Source organism: Aspergillus nomiae (genome assembly GCF_001204775.2).
Source record: "Aspergillus nomiae NRRL 13137 chromosome Unknown contig00057, whole genome shotgun sequence".
Lineage (NCBI taxonomy): Eukaryota > Fungi > Ascomycota > Eurotiomycetes > Eurotiales > Aspergillaceae > Aspergillus > Aspergillus nomiae.
The window spans coordinates 89332-105608 of record NW_015378112.1 but is presented as its reverse complement, the minus strand read 5'-3'; the positions used below and the strand labels follow the sequence as shown (position 1 = coordinate 105608).

General features: G+C 47.5%; 3 protein-coding genes across 3 annotated transcripts; all 3 read left to right on the top strand.

Moving 5' to 3' along the window:
* Positions 1-2416: 2416 nt before the first annotated feature.
* On the top strand, positions 2417-11515 carry ANOM_003083 (uncharacterized protein; the record flags this gene model as incomplete). Its single annotated transcript, XM_015548340.1, has 11 exons — positions 2417-2883; positions 2950-4276; positions 4330-5203; positions 5252-6515; positions 6576-6918; positions 7674-8282; positions 8330-9943; positions 9993-10082; positions 10146-10165; positions 10500-10792; positions 10848-11515. The coding sequence occupies 11 exons, from the start codon at positions 2417-2419 to the stop codon at positions 11045-11047; spliced, it is 7101 nt and encodes a 2366-aa protein (XP_015409183.1). The 3' UTR covers positions 11048-11515.
* Positions 11516-12131: 616 nt separating this feature from the next.
* On the top strand, positions 12132-13677 carry pgxB (putative extracellular exo-polygalacturonase; the record flags this gene model as incomplete). Its single annotated transcript, XM_015548339.1, has 5 exons — positions 12132-12467; positions 12525-12692; positions 12745-12918; positions 12994-13239; positions 13294-13677. The coding sequence occupies 5 exons, from the start codon at positions 12132-12134 to the stop codon at positions 13675-13677; spliced, it is 1308 nt and encodes a 435-aa protein (XP_015409182.1).
* A 619-nt stretch (positions 13678-14296) lies between these two features.
* On the top strand, positions 14297-16257 carry ANOM_003081 (CobW domain protein; the record flags this gene model as incomplete). Its single annotated transcript, XM_015548338.1, has 5 exons — positions 14297-14404; positions 14472-14557; positions 14634-14915; positions 14978-15424; positions 15483-16257. The coding sequence occupies 5 exons, from the start codon at positions 14297-14299 to the stop codon at positions 16255-16257; spliced, it is 1698 nt and encodes a 565-aa protein (XP_015409185.1).
* Between the last annotated feature and the right edge of the window lie 20 nt (positions 16258-16277).

Genomic DNA, 16277 nt, shown 5'->3' with positions numbered 1-16277 from the left:
GATTGAGATAGATAGTAATAAATTTTAGTATTAGATATAACTCGATTGTTCACTGGTTAGGAAGGTAGTTAATCTCGTATCTGACTGTGTCATATAGATTATGAACCTATCCGTGAGTCAGATCCTGTGCGAAGAGTCTATAATGATAGTGTTTAGTAGATTGCGCCTTGGTTAATGAATCAAGAACTCCAAGACCTCAGTCTGTAGCTCTATGGAGACCACAAATTTCTCAGGGTTCTGACTGCTATGAAATTGTTTGATGCATACTATGCTTTGGATTTTACAGATTGATGATTCCCTGAGAAATAGAGATTGGTTAACTTTTGTTAGGCAATTTTGATACAAGTCTGTGCCATTCTGTTTAGCTTGTGTTTTCATGTGTGTATTCCAATATAGGTGAACTGGCTGGTAAGATATGGGCTATACAAAAGCCCGGTTCCGTTGACCCCTGCCCTTTATCATACTTCGTAACACCTGGATACACCGACACTTTATTCATAGAGCGTAGGGGGTATTCTATATATTTTGTAGGGTTGGTAGGGTTCTTGACTAAATATAATGTATCAACAATATTACAATAAATCTTGAGGCCTCTGTGTAACCACCTATCGAAAATTATAAGAAGCGTAGAATATGATATGATAATGTAGTAAATTGAGACATGTACAACCAGAAAATTTTAGTTCTTTGGCGATGTTGTATTGATATTTTAACTAACCAGATCAATATATTTTCCCGCTATTCTGTGGTTGCATGGGTATTTATGATAGTTAATCTACACATAAGTAGCCTGTTGATTTGTGTCTTGGTACACTATTGGAGTAGCTTCGAATTAGCACAGAGTTGGAAATTATCTATTAATGCGTGTTTCATGGCAGTTGTACTTTGGCCCGTCTGACTGCCAAGTATCAGACAGTGTAGCAGACAAGGCATGATTGCCCATGAGACGGACGAGTAATAGACTCGGATATTGATTGAGTTAAAGCATCGAGGGAGAGTTTTAGCTTGGGAAATAGCTGTTGAGGCCAACAAAGCAGTTGCGAAACTGGGAGGTAATATATGACCGAGACTCTGCTGTGACTGATGATTATGGACAGCACAATATGTTATTGATTATGTACTTAGCATCTATACGGGGTTGAAGTTGTTAGATACGTCCATCGCGGCTAGTTCAGAGCAAAGCAGCTCCGTACAGGGAGATGTATATGCTACTGAAGAAGTAGATATGAACTTGGGACTTGTGATATATCCAGTTACTTTTACACCATGCCGTGAGTGGGGATCATATAGAATGTATATATGGAGTTACTTGGCGGTATAATCAATTAGTATAGTATCGTGGTTATTGATGAGCACTGAAGCAAAACAATTATGATATGTGGACTAATGATATCGACCACTGCTCAAAAAGAAAATTGCTTGCTAATAAAGATGACTCATTTCAAGATGAGGATATTGTTCTCTCTCCCTCTTTGATTTATTTTTTCCTTTGATTAGTTTCGGCTGTAGAAGAAAAGAAGAATCTGGATTGGGATCCATCTGGGCGAAAGATTACCCGTAAAGGGTAAAGGCTGGTGGCCACCTGACGTCCAATCCCGTTCAAGTTAAACCAAAAACCCACCAATGGTGGTAAGAATTCGATTGGAGAACGTGCTGCTACGTAGCCCTAGGTTAACTACCAAGTAGTACGCTGTACTACTGGCAGCGACGAATACTACGAATACGGACATGTATGTACTCTCTGTACAGCAAAGCAACCGATGTCTATCTATCCAATCATACTAGTAGAGCATATTTACGTTGATCCTGGGGTATAGCCTAAGACTCGGTATGGAGTATCCTACTCCTCCTCTTAGAAGATACTAGTGGAGAGGTGGGGCTCAAGATACGCACTGCATCTTGGCTGCCCTTTTAGCTTAACTGGAGAAGTCTGGAACGCTAGGGGAAAATTCCAGGTTCCTAGCACCCATGATTCATTCATCCACTCTAGACAACTGCCCTATTCGGAAAATTCCCTCTATCCTAGTAGTCCAGATGCCGAGCTTTTGCCTTCTCGGACCTTACTGGCCAATCAACCCTTCTATAGCCATACGATGCGAGTAATTTTCTTTTGCGACACCGAAAGTGGTGGGCCCTTCGAGAGATGATCGTCGAATCTCTTTGCACCATTATGCCTACAAAAACCACAGAAACTGTCTTATATGACGTTCAATAGCCTTGGGACAGTGAAGCTTGGCTTCCTCTTTAATCCAGCACACGAGACCTGTAAACTAGTGCTGCCTGCAGTCTAGCCACACCGACTGGTATATAAATCTGTCTTTGTGTGCGATGGTTGAGGATAGATACATCAAGCTGATCTCTCTACATCAGACTTATCTTGCGAGCCACCAGGCTAAAGAAGGGCTGTGGATTTACCATGCCGGCCCATCTCCACGCTCACCCACATGGGAGCACCTCCCTAGCTGCCAACCATGAAGCTGAGAGTCCATCAGATACACTGTCCTCTCCTCGGGTATACTTGTCTCACGACGATGAGGATGCCATCGCGGAGATCCGTCGGACCTTGACTGAGATTAGCCATCATAACCCCCAACAAGCTTATTCGGAGCCGCACTCTTCCTTTGACAAGTTTTTAGAAGCAGAGTTGCAAGCGGGCCGGAAAAAGTCGAATCTTGGAGTTTGCTTTCAATCGCTGTCGACATGGGGGGATGGTGAGGAGCACACCGATGTTAAGACCTTGGGAACGGCACTCTGGCGCACATTGACATTTCAGGATGTCTATGAGTGGACGATCCAGCCCTGGCTTTCTAAAAAGGAACCTCAGAGCGGACGTCCGTTGATTCGTGATTTTTCAGGTGCCGTTCGAAGTGGTGAGATCATGCTGTAAGTACATCTACGCTTATAGAGCCATGTACCAACGAAGATGTTCTCAGACTGACGACTCAACAGGGTGCTGGGACGACCGGGAGCTGGTTGCTCGACATTTCTACGAACAATTGCGGGCCATCACTCTTCGTTCCTCGGAGTGACAGGGTCGTTGGACTACTCTGGTCTCAGCCTAGAAGAGGTCAAAAAGCACTATCGTGGCCAGGTGGCCTATGTCCCAGAGGACGATGTACATTTTCCTACACTCACGGTGCAACAGACGCTGGAATTTGCGCTCCAGAGTAAGACACCCCAGAGATACCAAGACCGGATCTCTCGTTACCTTGAGATCTACGGCCGCGTGTTTGGCATGTCTCACACGATGAATACATTGGTCGGTAACGAATACATTCGAGGTGTTTCTGGTGGGGAACGCAAGCGTATCTCAATCATTGAGTCCCTCGCAACGGATTCTTCTGTTTCATGTTGGGATAATTCCACCAGGGGACTTGACGCTTCATCCGCCCTGGACTATGCTCGTAGTCTCCGAATTATGACTGATACATGCGGCAAAGCTACGCTAATGACACTGTATCAAGCATCGGATGCCATTTACGACCTGGTTGATAAGGTTCTTCTGATTGACGAAGGGCGCATGCTTTTCCAAGGCCCGGCTCGGGAAGCAAAGCGTTACTTTGAAGACTTGGGTTACGAGTGCGCGGAAATGCAGACAATCTCGGACTTCTTAACGAGCATCACAGTGCCTGAGAGACGCAGATTCCGACCAGGTTGGGAGCACCGAGCCCCCAAAGGCCCCATTGAGCTGGAGGAAACATTCCGCAAAAGCCCAGCCTATCATAAGGTCCAGTGCGATGTACAGCAGTACGAGGATCAATGCCTTGGCGGAAAAAGTGTTCGATGCTCGCAGACTGACTCAGACGATGGAAGTCTGGAAGACTTCAAGAAGGCCATACAAACAGACAAGTCCCGTTTTGTTTCGCCTAAGTCCCCGTATACGATCTCCGTGTTCCGACAGGTGGTGCTTTGTGCAAAGCGACAGCTCTGGCAGATCCGGGGACATATGTCTCCTTTGTATATCAAAATAATATCATCTGTTGTCTACGGGTTGCTGGTCGGTTCTATGTTCTATAACCAGCCGCAGACTACTGCAGGGATGTATTCTCGAGGAGGAGTCATTTTCTACTCCTCCATTCTGCTCGCATGGCTCCAGATGTCCGAATTGGAAGAAGCGATGCAAGGGCGGGACATTCTCAGCCGTCAAAAGAAGTTTGCGTTTGTTCGACCCAGTGCTGTATGTTTGGCCAGAGTTATTACGGATTTCCTCATAGCAGCAGTGCTCACGTTTCTTTATCTGATCGTGGTTTACTTTTTATCTGGCTTGAAATCCGATGTAGGTTGCTCCTCTGTATCTAGTATGAAAACTCTCACTAACCGTTCAACCAGGCCGGAGCTTTTTGGATTGACTTCTTATTCATCTATCTATGTACCATCTGTTTAACGGCCCAGTTCCGATTGTTCGCCGCCGCGTCTTCCAACTTTGAAGTTGCTTTGCGATACTGTGGCGTATCCGTGCTGTTCTGCATAGTTTTTGGTGGTTATGTCCTCTCAGTAGATAGGATGATTGAAGACGTTCCTTGGGTTGGATGGATAGCGGTAAGAATTCTACAAGGATCCCTTGTTCTGCTCGATGCTCATGCCATTCTTCAGTATACCACTCCAGCTCTTTATACCTACGAGGCAACGATGGCAGCAGAATTTCACAATACCAACTTCACTTGCTCACCAGAATCTGTTGTCCCTTCCGGTGCCAACTACACCAACATTGCATATCAGACTTGCGGCTATGCAGGAAGTCAGATCGGAACGACTGTCGTGAATGGTGACGACTACTTGGCAGCGCAATACGGCTTTTCTTTTGGTCATGTCTGGCGCAACTTTGGAATATTGTGCCTCTTCACTGTGGTCTACATCGCCTGTACTTGCTGGTTAAGTGAAATCATGGAATGGGAACCGGACAGTGCGGGCCCCATACAGTATAAGAAGTCGCGGAGAAGTTCAAGACGAACCCACAGGGAAGGATCGGATGAAGAAAGCAACCCTGTCCAACGCGATGCAACCATGCCTGATCCAGCAAACACTGGTGAAAAGCCTGGCCAAGCCATCACCGGAACAATGTCCACATTTACTTGGGATAATTTGGAGCTGTTTGTCCAAGTCGGGAAAGAAACGCGAAAGCTGCTCAATGGAGTCAGTGGCTACTGCAAGCCCGGAACCCTGACGGCTCTGGTGGGCGCCTCTGGAGCGGGAAAATCAACTCGTAAGGCTCTGTTTACTCCTTTCCATGTTCCCTTGCTAACGACTACAGTGTTGACTGCCCTGACTCGGCGACCAAATTCTGGAAAGTTGACGGGTACAATGTACGTCGACGGACATGCTGTCGATGAGTCTTTCAACCGTCAGATCGGATACTGCCAGCAAATGGATATTCATGATGAGAGCAGCACTGTCCGTGAGGCGTTTGAATTTTCAGCGCTGCTGCGCCAGAACCCTGAAGTGCCCGATGAAGAAAAGCTCTCATATGTAAACACGGTCATCGAGACACTTGAATTGACCGAGTTGCAGAACGCCCTCATCGGATCATTAGATATCGAAAAGAAGAAGCGTGTTACTATTGGAGTAGAGCTTTGCGCGAGGCCTGAGTTGCTACTTTTCCTGGATGAGCCGACAAGCGGACTCGATAGCCAGGGTGCTTCTAGTATTGTTGCTTTGTTGAGACGGTTGGCAGACCAGGGACTGGCTATTCTTTGTACCATTCACCAAGCAAACCAGCAGCAGTTCGAGGAGTTTGATCGCGTCTTGGCTCTCAGTCCTGGTGGAAGTACCTACTACTTTGGGGAAGTAGGGCAGTCCGGCTGTTCAATCTTTGAGTATTTCTCCAAGCATGGGCACAAGCCGGAGAATGTGACCAATGCGGCAGACTATCTGATCGAAGTTGTCGTAGGGGGCATGAAGGACACCGCACACCAAGTCAACTGGGCTGACGTATGGAACCGATCCAAGGAAGCCGATCTGGTCAAGAAAGACATATGCGACATCAGGAGTAAGGGAGTTAAGGCCGACGTCTTCCAAGATTCAAAAAGAATCTCCACTCCGCCACTTTATCGCCAGGTAGGCCTTTTGACCAAGCGTACTTTGCGGCAGTACTGGCGAAGCCCAGAGTATCCTTACTCCCGGCTCTATGCGTCGTTCCTACACGCCCTGATTAACGGTCTCACTTACCTACAGATTGGGAACAGCTCAACCGACCTGCAATCGAAGGCCTTCTCATGCTTCTTGGTTCTTATGCTGGTACCTGAGTTCATCAACGCCATCTCTATGCGGTTTATCATGAATCGTGAGATATGGAAGGCACGCGAAGATCCTAGCGGTGTCTACGGATGGGTTGCCTTCTGTACAGCACAAATTGTATCTGAGATCCCGTACGCCATAATTAGCGCCGTGATATTCTATTTGCTCTATTATTTCATTGTCGGACTCCCTTTGGGATTTGCTGCCGGATATAGTTTCTTGATGTTCTTCTTGTTCTTTCTGTTCGCGACGTCTTGGGGTCAATGGATCGCAGCGCTGAGGTGAGTATGCTTCCAACAGGGATAACTATACGTACACTCCATGCTGACAGATGGCTACAGCGCTGACTCTATGGTGGCTGCGACCCTCATGCCATTCTTTATCATCATGTGCGAGCTGTTCAACGGTATCCTTCAACCCCACGATAACATGCCCGTGTTCTGGAAGTACACCATGTACTATGCCACGCCATTCACTTATTGGATCGGTGGTGTCCTAACGGCTGTCCTACGTGGCATGCCCGTCATTTGCGACAGCAGCGAATTAACGATTTTTGAAAGCCCACCGAACATGACTTGCGGAGAGTATGCAGGCCCGTGGCTTGCAGAGCATGGCGTAGGCTACCTCTCCAATCCAGATGACACAAGCAAATGCGGATATTGCAAGTATAGCTATGGAGATGATGTAAGTGGTCCTGTCTTTTTGACTTCTTTCTTTGGGTGGATGACAATAATGGTCGATTCAATATATCTGTCAAACTAACGATACCGTCTAGTATCTGTCTGGCCTTGGCCTAGACTCGTCGAAGATTTGGCCCTATTTCGGAATTTTCTTTGCATTCGTGATCTCGAACTATTTGATGGTCTATATTCTTGTTTATGTGCGATCGGTGATGAAGCCTTTCTGGAGGCGTAAATAAGCTATTTGACCAAGTTACCTGTATTTATTGATATAGTGAAGTATATAAACAAAATATCAAACAGCGGAAGAGGCTAGAACCTCCTGGAACGAATCCTGAAACCTCGTTACGAAGCCATAGGGTTTGTCCGGATGGATCATGCTCGAGCAATGTCATCGTCACAACTTATATACGAAGTGTATTCCGGTTCAGGCATCGGTCTGGAATGCCTAAGGTTGGAAGTAACCGGAAGTCGGTGATGGTTACTCGAGTAGAATTTCCCGAGCCGCTTATCTCCGAGTTTGACCCAAAAGCGTAAGGCCGAAGGTGGATTTTGCTCCGATCGTGACTTCATAATAGATGATCAGGCCATCGGGAAGAATGATTCTTCTTGATGACCAGAATTGTTATCAATCTGAGAATGTGTGTTGGATTTGGCACCGAGTATCAATCCTCCCTCTTAGGTACCGATATCTTAACGCATATCCCTCCTCGTTATTGAGATATCTCCTACTTGAACCAACAAATGGTCAGGCGATAGATTCTCAAGATGTACGAAGATCGCCAATTAGGAAATCATAACGAACAAACGTCAACATCACCGGACTCGATCCTAGTACCCCGACGGCGCCGACCGGCTCTTTCTTGCTCTGTTTGCAGACGCCGCAAGCTCAAGTGCGATCGAGCATTACCGTGCTCGCAATGCGTCAAGTCAAAGACCCCTGATCTCTGCGCTTACTCCGGACCCGCGCCGGGCCAGCCGTTGGAGGCTCGACCGATTCGCACCGCTTCCGACCGGGCCAATGTGCCCAGTAATCACACCAGTCCAGGCCATGGCGGACTCTACGTCTTCGACTCGCGGCATCAGTCTACACACCGAATCAACAAGCCCAAAGGACGCCCTGAGGAAGTGCAAGAACTCCGACATCGTGTGCAAGTGCTGGAAAGCGCTCTGTCCAGAGTTGGGTCCATCCAAACGCCAGACAGTTCGGCGTGCGAGTCTGTGTCGGACTATGGGCCCCGGATAACCTCGGAGTCTCTACTACTCAGTGAGGACGTCAAGCATCTACCAGGGCGAGCATGTTTCAGGGGGAAAAATGGAAAGACCAGATATTGTGGGCGTTGCCATTCAGCACTATCATTCTCATTTGTAAGTAGCAACGAGTCGCACAAAGTTCCATTGCTAAATAGCTACAGTTCAAAGACGTGGCTTCCTACTTCCAAGACCGACGCATGCAGAAGAAGTCGAAAAGCCCGGAGTATCTCAAATTGAAAAAGTTCAGGGGTGAAATGCTATCTCGAGAGAAGCAAGATCATCAGAGGGCATACCGCGAGAAAGCTTTCACGCTGGAAGAGATGCTTCCGCATCGGAGAGTCGCCGATGAGCTAGTCAACCTGTATCTATCCACCTTCGAGACGACATATCGAATCTTGCACGTTCCGACATTTCTCAAGCAATATGAGACATACTGGGCTGGTACCGAAACCACTGATATGGCCTTTATTGCCAAACTTCTGGCCGTGATGGCTGCTAGTAGTTGCTTCTTTAGCCCATCAACGAGACTGAATGAGAAAGATACTCTGCATAGTGCGGCAGGAGGGTGGATTATGGCAGTACAATCATGGATCTCATCCATTAATGTTAGCTCGACGATTGACTTCAATATGCTGCAGATCCAGTGTATCTTGATCCTCGCACGCCAGGCTGACGCCACAGATGGGGACGTTGTCTGGATCTCCTCGGGTTCTTTGATCCGCTCTGCTATGATGATAGGGTTGCACCGAAACCCTGCGCGCTTTCCAAAGATGACTAGGTTTTGGGCTGAGATGCGTCGTCGTCTATGGGCTACCATCTTGGAGCTGGATCTACAGTCCGCCTTGGACGGAGGTATGCCTCCTTCAATCGACTTAGACGAATATGATTGTGATCCACCGTCAAACTATGACGATGATGACCTAATGGAGGATCTGACAGAGGACGTTATCCCGAAGGACGTAGCAATGGTGACGCGCAGCAGTTTCCAGGTTCTGCTGTCGCAGTCGTTGCCGTTGCGTGTTCGGATAGCGAAGTTTGTCAATAGTTTGAAATTCACTTTGTCTTATGACGAGGCATTGCGACTGAGTGAACAACTGGTTCAGCACCGGGATAGCGTCTTGGCTTTGTTCCCTGATAACGCATCCACATCCATTTCCCTTGAAAGCCTGCAGTTCACGAGGTCGTTCTTCGTGTTCATCATGGTCCGCTTTTTACTTGTTCTTCATCGTCCGTTCTCCCTCAGTGTGCAATTGTCGCCCAAATTTTCCTATTCACGGAAGATCTGTCTCGAGTCATCTCTGGAAATGCTTTCTCAGTTGGATGCTCCCGCTGTTAGCCTCCCAGAGGCACAGGCATGTCCACATCTAGGACAGCTCAGTGGGGGGATGTTCCGCGACGAGTTTTTCCACGCCGCGATCACCGTCTGTGTGGAAGTTTCCCTTCAAGCTACCGAGTTCTCGTCATCGAAACAACCATCTGGCCAGATTAGTTCACTAAGTTCGCTGAATGACTTGGTACGGTCCCAGCAGGATGTCTTAGTCCGGGCTGTGGAGCATACGCTGGACACCTTTGGCAGCCGAATTTCGCCACGGGGGAAAGGGTGCAAGGCGTTTATTTTCCTTGCAATGGCCCTTGCTTCCGTCAAGGCGCGCTTGAATGGAGAGGATGCCCTAAGAAAGGTCGAACAGGTGGCTGCAAAATCTATTAAGGACTGTGAACGGCTGATTCGAGGAAAAGCATGGATCGATATCCGAAGAGAAGAAGGCCCCGTTGTGGTATGTAATTTTATGTCTCATGTACTGACTCCTGCTAATACAGATATAGCCGGATACCTCAACACCTAGCATGAACTCTGCGGCTTCCGAGATACCGTTTGATCCTGCGTTGGTTCCCTACGAGTCAGCTCCTGTTTCAGTAAGGATATATATCCTCGCCCTACGCTCTATCTACTTTGTTGGACTAACATTCATCTACCAGCCACTTGACTTTGGTAATTTGTTTGACTCGGCGGACTACGGATTTCCGGAACTATGGAATATGGACTTTTTAACAGGATTTTGAATGGTTTTGAGAACGCACATCAATAGTTTACTTGACAGTTGATGCACGTGCTCTCGGTGCTTGATGAGTCATCGATGTGATCCGCCGATCGTTTAGCATGGTATTATAAGGGTCGCTCTTCCTCCCATCCCTTGATCATATCAGATACCCTTCCGAAACCAAACCCTGATAGAAGCCAAGTTGTATATGCTCAGCATGTCGTGAGTGTGGAATGCTCTATATTAATATATATGCCACGCTGCAAGTTCGCTGCAATGTTAACACCACCAGGGCCGTCCTGACCACTCTTGGTCTTCAGGCTGCTCCCGGAGAGCAGGCCTCCAATCATGCCGTGGCCTATCTGGTGGCCAACTGGCTCATCTCATTTGGCCTATTCAGCACGCGGCGGGAGAAGTTGAAGCTCGGTATCGATCACAACCAGGCCCCTCGTGACGACCTCGCCAAATTTGGAGAGGCCGCTGTACAATCAGGCAAGATCACACGGCAAACCTTGAATCGACTCAAGCGGCAGGAAGCCAGCATGGCCAATTCAGCAGAGCATTACCCATTGTTTGTAGCCGCAAGTATGGTCCTTGCCCAACATGGTGATTTGACCGAGATGCATACTGATCCCCCTAGTACTTGTCGCTCTTCACGCGGGTGTGTCCAATGATGTAATCAACCGCATTGGACTATGGTATGCGGTGTCACGGCTGGCGTTCGGGCTCTGCTACAAGTACATCGAGTCTCTCAAACTGAGCTTTGTTCGTTCGTTCTTTTGGTGGTCGGGCAATATCTGCTGCTTCACTGCTTTCTGGCTTGCCTCGAAGAAACTGTGATGGTATTAAGTTTCAGAATTCCTCCTTGTCAATTGCTGAGGCAACGTTTCTGCCATTACCAGTTTGAGGGTACGTATGAACATATGTATGTACATACCTTGAATCGTTTCCCTCGGCACCACCAAGAGCCGAGATTACTGGGAATCACGATGCAGATCTGTTGGTTGTACTTGCGATAAGTGGAGGTCGATACGAGCTTTTTGAACTTCTCATTGAGTCCAGGAAATTAGATCACTTTCCGGACTGTGGGGCTGTAATATGTTGAAGGAAATGATCTTCTGTGGATATGGGGCGCTGGTCCATTACTACTAGTTCCTCCGATCTTCGTCTGTCGTTGTAATTATTTGCCTGGGTGGCATTTAGAATTGAATCATTCCGTCAAGATGTTTGAGATACACACGGATAGGTGTCTTCGATTTTACTTTATTATGGTCATTTATACTTCTATTCATACTCATTTTGATATTTAGTTAGTTCTTTTAGTTCCCCCACTCTCCTTTTCCTAGCCCCTGGTTTGGCCACATTCGCTGATGACGTTCACCTAGTACTAGTAATTGAATTACCAAAACCATCCCCTTCCGGGAAATGTTATAGAATGCCACAAATCAACAATTTAACGACATAGGGAGACAAAGCTCGATTCCTACGGCTGTACTCCGTATACTCCAGCCTGGTGATATCACACCACTCTGGCACTTCGTTTGCAGCAGTGCGATATGAAGAATATCCGATTGGTGGAAGTATAAAATCCCTCCCAGCCGGCGAAATTCTGGCAAGGCCAGAGCTTCATGACAAACCATACCCCAGACCCCAGATATTACAATGTCGCATTGCGATCATATTCCCCACGATGTGGGGAAGAATTCAATGGTAAGATAATTTTGGAGGTGGACAAAGATGAAGTCAGAAATGGAGCTATCCTACAGGCGGATAAACTTCTTGTTGGACTCCTAAGGGTTTGATTTGCTTGGTGATTCGGGCTATAGATGCGACTGGCACAATGAGCCTTATAAAAGGGGCCTGTCTCCGGGCATCATGGGTGCACAACTACTGAGCTGTACGGATCACATCAATTGACAACAGCATGAAATTCTTCCTGGCAACGCTCTTTGCGAGCGCAGTGAGCAGCATTGCGGTTGACAAGCTCATCCCTGGAGCGCAGATCATCCCCGAGAGCGATACAAGGGCCTTGGAGCGTGTTGGCGGCCACCATGCCAAGTATCATGATCGTCGCACGATAACCATTCGACCCTCCCGGAACGATACTGATGATGTATCGAGGGACTTCCTTTGGGGTATCAAGCATGCCAATCACGGGGGACGACTTCTTCTCAAGAAAGGGGAGAAGTATGTGATTGGTAGAAAGCTTGACCTGACATTCTTAGATGACATTGAGGTGCAACTGGATGGAGAATTGAAGGTATGTACTCGTCGATGTCTGAAGCCATGTTCTGTAACACGCCCGCTGATGTAACAGTTCACGGATGATGTATCCTACTGGCAAGAAAACAATTTCTATTATGATTTCCAGAAATCCATAACGTTTTGGCGGTGGGGCGGAAAGGACATCAAGATCTTTGGAACTGGTTTGTTGAATGGAAACGGCCAGAGATGGTACAACGAGTTTGCAGGGCAGGAGATCCTGGTACAATACGCGAATATCATGAGTATTAAGTGGCCTTGGCTAATGGTGTTAGAATCCCGACAATGACTATTATCGTCCAATCCTCTTCCTCACTGAAAACGCAACCCGGGTTTCTGTGGAAGGCATCACGCAACTGAACTCGCCTTGCTGGACCAACTTTTTCATCCAGTCAAAAGACGTCTCATTCGATGACGTTTACATTCATGCATTCTCTACGAATAAATCAGTCGGTCTCTCTCTCTCTCTATCTCTCTTTCCCTCTCGGGATCCGACCCGTCGTGTTTACTAACTGGTAACATAGGCTGAACCTAAAAATAGCGACGGCTTCGACTCACTTAATGTGGACGGGCTGAAGGTTACAAATACACGGGTCGACGTTGGAGATGATTGCTTCTCGCCCAAGCCAAATACCACCAACATCTTCGTGCAAAACCTGTGGTGCAATAACACCCATGGGGTTAGCATGGGCAGTATCGGGCAGTATCCAGGAGTAATGGACATCATCGAGAACGCGTACATTGAGAATGTAACCTTGCTGAATGGGCAGGTAAGTCTGTCTTGAAGACGGGACTCCGTGCGATGTCATCACTAATAGCGACAGAATGGTGCGCGGCTTAAGGCGTGGGCTGGCCAGGACGTGGGTTATGGTCGAATCAACAACATCACGTACAAAAATATCCATATCGAGAATACGGACGCCCCGGTAGTCCTAGATCAATGTTACTTCGATATTGAGGAAGCGGAATGTGCCCAGTACCCCTCACAGGTGAATGTGACCAACATTCTCTTCGAGAATATCTCGGGGACATCGTCCGGGAAGAATGGAAAGGTGGTGGCCGACCTTGTGTGTTCGCCAAATGCAGTGTGCTCAGATATTCAACTGAAGAACATTGATCTGACAAGTCCTTCTGGAAGTCCACCAGAGATTATCTGTGATGGCATCCAAGGAGACATTGGGGTAGAATGTCAGGCTTCAACCGACTGAAGTGTAGACCAGCCATGCCAAGGATATGAATCTCAGACCAAGTGTTATTGACTATCTTTCCTTTCGTTCCCGGCTTTTTGCTTTGTCTCCCTCTCCCTAACTAGTTTGTCCTTACACCTTTTATTCCCCACTTTCATGTCGGCTTTGATGAAACTCAGTTGCTCTTGCTCTTGGTGGGTGACCGTTCCCGCAAGGTACATGTCTCGCTCTCTTTCCAACGTCCATGCGATACCTACTACATATAGAGACTGCCAGGGCCAATGGTAATGAGAATAAAGGCGTTTCGTCATCAGTTGTTCATTAGTCCTTGTAGTTGGTCGGCTATGGGTGAGGACCTTGTGGTCGTCGCGAGTATATAGGTACCTTGTAAGTCGCTCTTCAGGGCACGGATGGAGTACCTTTGGAGTCGGAATGGAGACCTTGTCTTGTGGACCAATCGCAAGCACGATTATAAATTATATCACTATGTATAGCTGTGAACCTTGGGGGTGAGTATGTATACCAGTATATAAGCCTTTGTACATAGGGTCTGGTGATTGAGAGCCTTCTCCTGCTTTTAGTTCTTAGCACTTTTGTGATTTTAGTCCTATGCTACGAGATTATTTGATAGCCTACCAGGATGACGATCAACTCAGGCCCAGAAACCATCAACTTTCCTATGCCCAACAACATCAATGGAGCCAAGGGACGTCGACAACTTCCAGTCACACTCCTTTCGGGGTTTCTGGTACGACGAGCATATATTACCCCCTAATGTGTCCCAAGGAAGAGGCTAATGATCGAGCAACAAACAGGGTAGCGGAAAGACAACGCTCCTGGAACATATTCTCCAGTCAGATCATGGATTTAAGATTGCTGTCGTTGTTAATGACATGAGCAGGTATGTCCTTAACACAGTATCACAATGGGTGCCACTATCAAGAATGACACATAAACCTATTCTGACAAGGATACAGTCTAAACATAGATGCAACCCTCATCAAAAACCACCACGTGTCCCAAACAAAGGAAAACCTCATTCAACTACAGAATGGATGTATCTGCTGCACATTACGTGGGGACCTGCTGGAAGAACTAGCCCGACTGACGAAGCAGGACGACGTGCAGTATGTGGTGATTGAAAGCACAGGGATTAGCGAGCCAATGCAGGTCGCGGAGACGTTCACGGCGGAGTTCAGCGCTGCCATGCTAGAAGCAGATGTTGCTGACGAAGAGGGGAAGAAGATCCTCAATCAGATGTATCTATTCCCTGCATCCTCCATATGTACAGTGATAAATGAGTGGACTAACCCGGCGATAGTGTCGAATTAGGAGGTCTGCATAAGCTAGCCAAACTTGACACGACCGTTACCGTGATTGACGCCTTTAACCTGCTTACCAATTTCGACACAGCGGAATTTCTCTCTGATCGCTATGGCGGGGAAATCATTCCTGAAGACGAAAGAACCATTTCTGATCTGATGGTGGATCAGATCGAATTCGCGGACGTAATTATCATCAACAAAATCGAGACTGTTGACGAGAAGACTCGCGAGAGGATCAGGTCTATCCTAAAGCTCCTAAACCCAGATGCCAAGGTACTTGAAACAAACTATTCAAAGGTCGATGTCAATGAGATATTGGACACGGGAAGGTTCAACTTTCTCAAAGCGGCTTCAGGCGCCGGGTGGTTGAGGAGCTTACACGAGATGACCAAGAGGGAAACTGGCAATGGGGAAAGACTGGCTCCTGTTCCCGAGACTGTTGAGTATGAGGCTTTCTCTCACTCCTTTCCTTCCTATTCGCCAAGTCTAACGACTCAACAGGTACGGCATCAACAATTTCGTGTACAAGGCTCGCCGCCCATTCCATCCGCGGCGACTCTTCAGTTTAATACATGATAAATTCATTGTCCTCCAGAATGTTGAAACACAAGAGGATGATGGAAGCGAGGAAGAAGATAACGGTAGTGAAACCGAGGAAGAGGAAGAGAAAGAGATTGAAGACGATGAAGACGATGAAATGGAAGATTTCCCCCAGCCAGACCCCCAGGAAATTCTTTCAAACAAACGCTCTCACCCGGTCTTCCGTCCCATTTTACGCTCCAAAGGCTTCTTCTGGCTTGCTACTCGCCCTTACCAATTTGGCGAATGGAGCCAAGCCGGGGGCATGCTCACCATTGGGTGTGGTGGACCTTGGTTTGCCGAGGTACCAGATGAGGCATGGCCGGAGGATGCAGACGTGAGAAAATCCATTGAGGACGACTTTCAGGGGCCATGGGGAGATCGGCGGCAAGAGATCGTGTTCATTGGGGAGGGGATTGAAACGGGTGCCATTACAGACTTGCTAAACGAATGCTTGCTGAACGATAGGGAAATGAAAACGTGGGAGAGCATTATGAAGAAGAAGAGATTATCCAGAGGTGAGAGACAGGAGAAGATGATGCAGACGTGGGAAGATGGATGGGAGGAATGGCCTCCCTTAGAGGAGGAAGAGGATGAGCCTGAGCAGGTAAGAGGGAAGCATCGCATCAGTGAGCACTTAGGGCATGGACATTCTCATAATCATAACCACTCCCACAGAAGGGGGATAAAAGTATAGATACAAATAACACTAAGAGG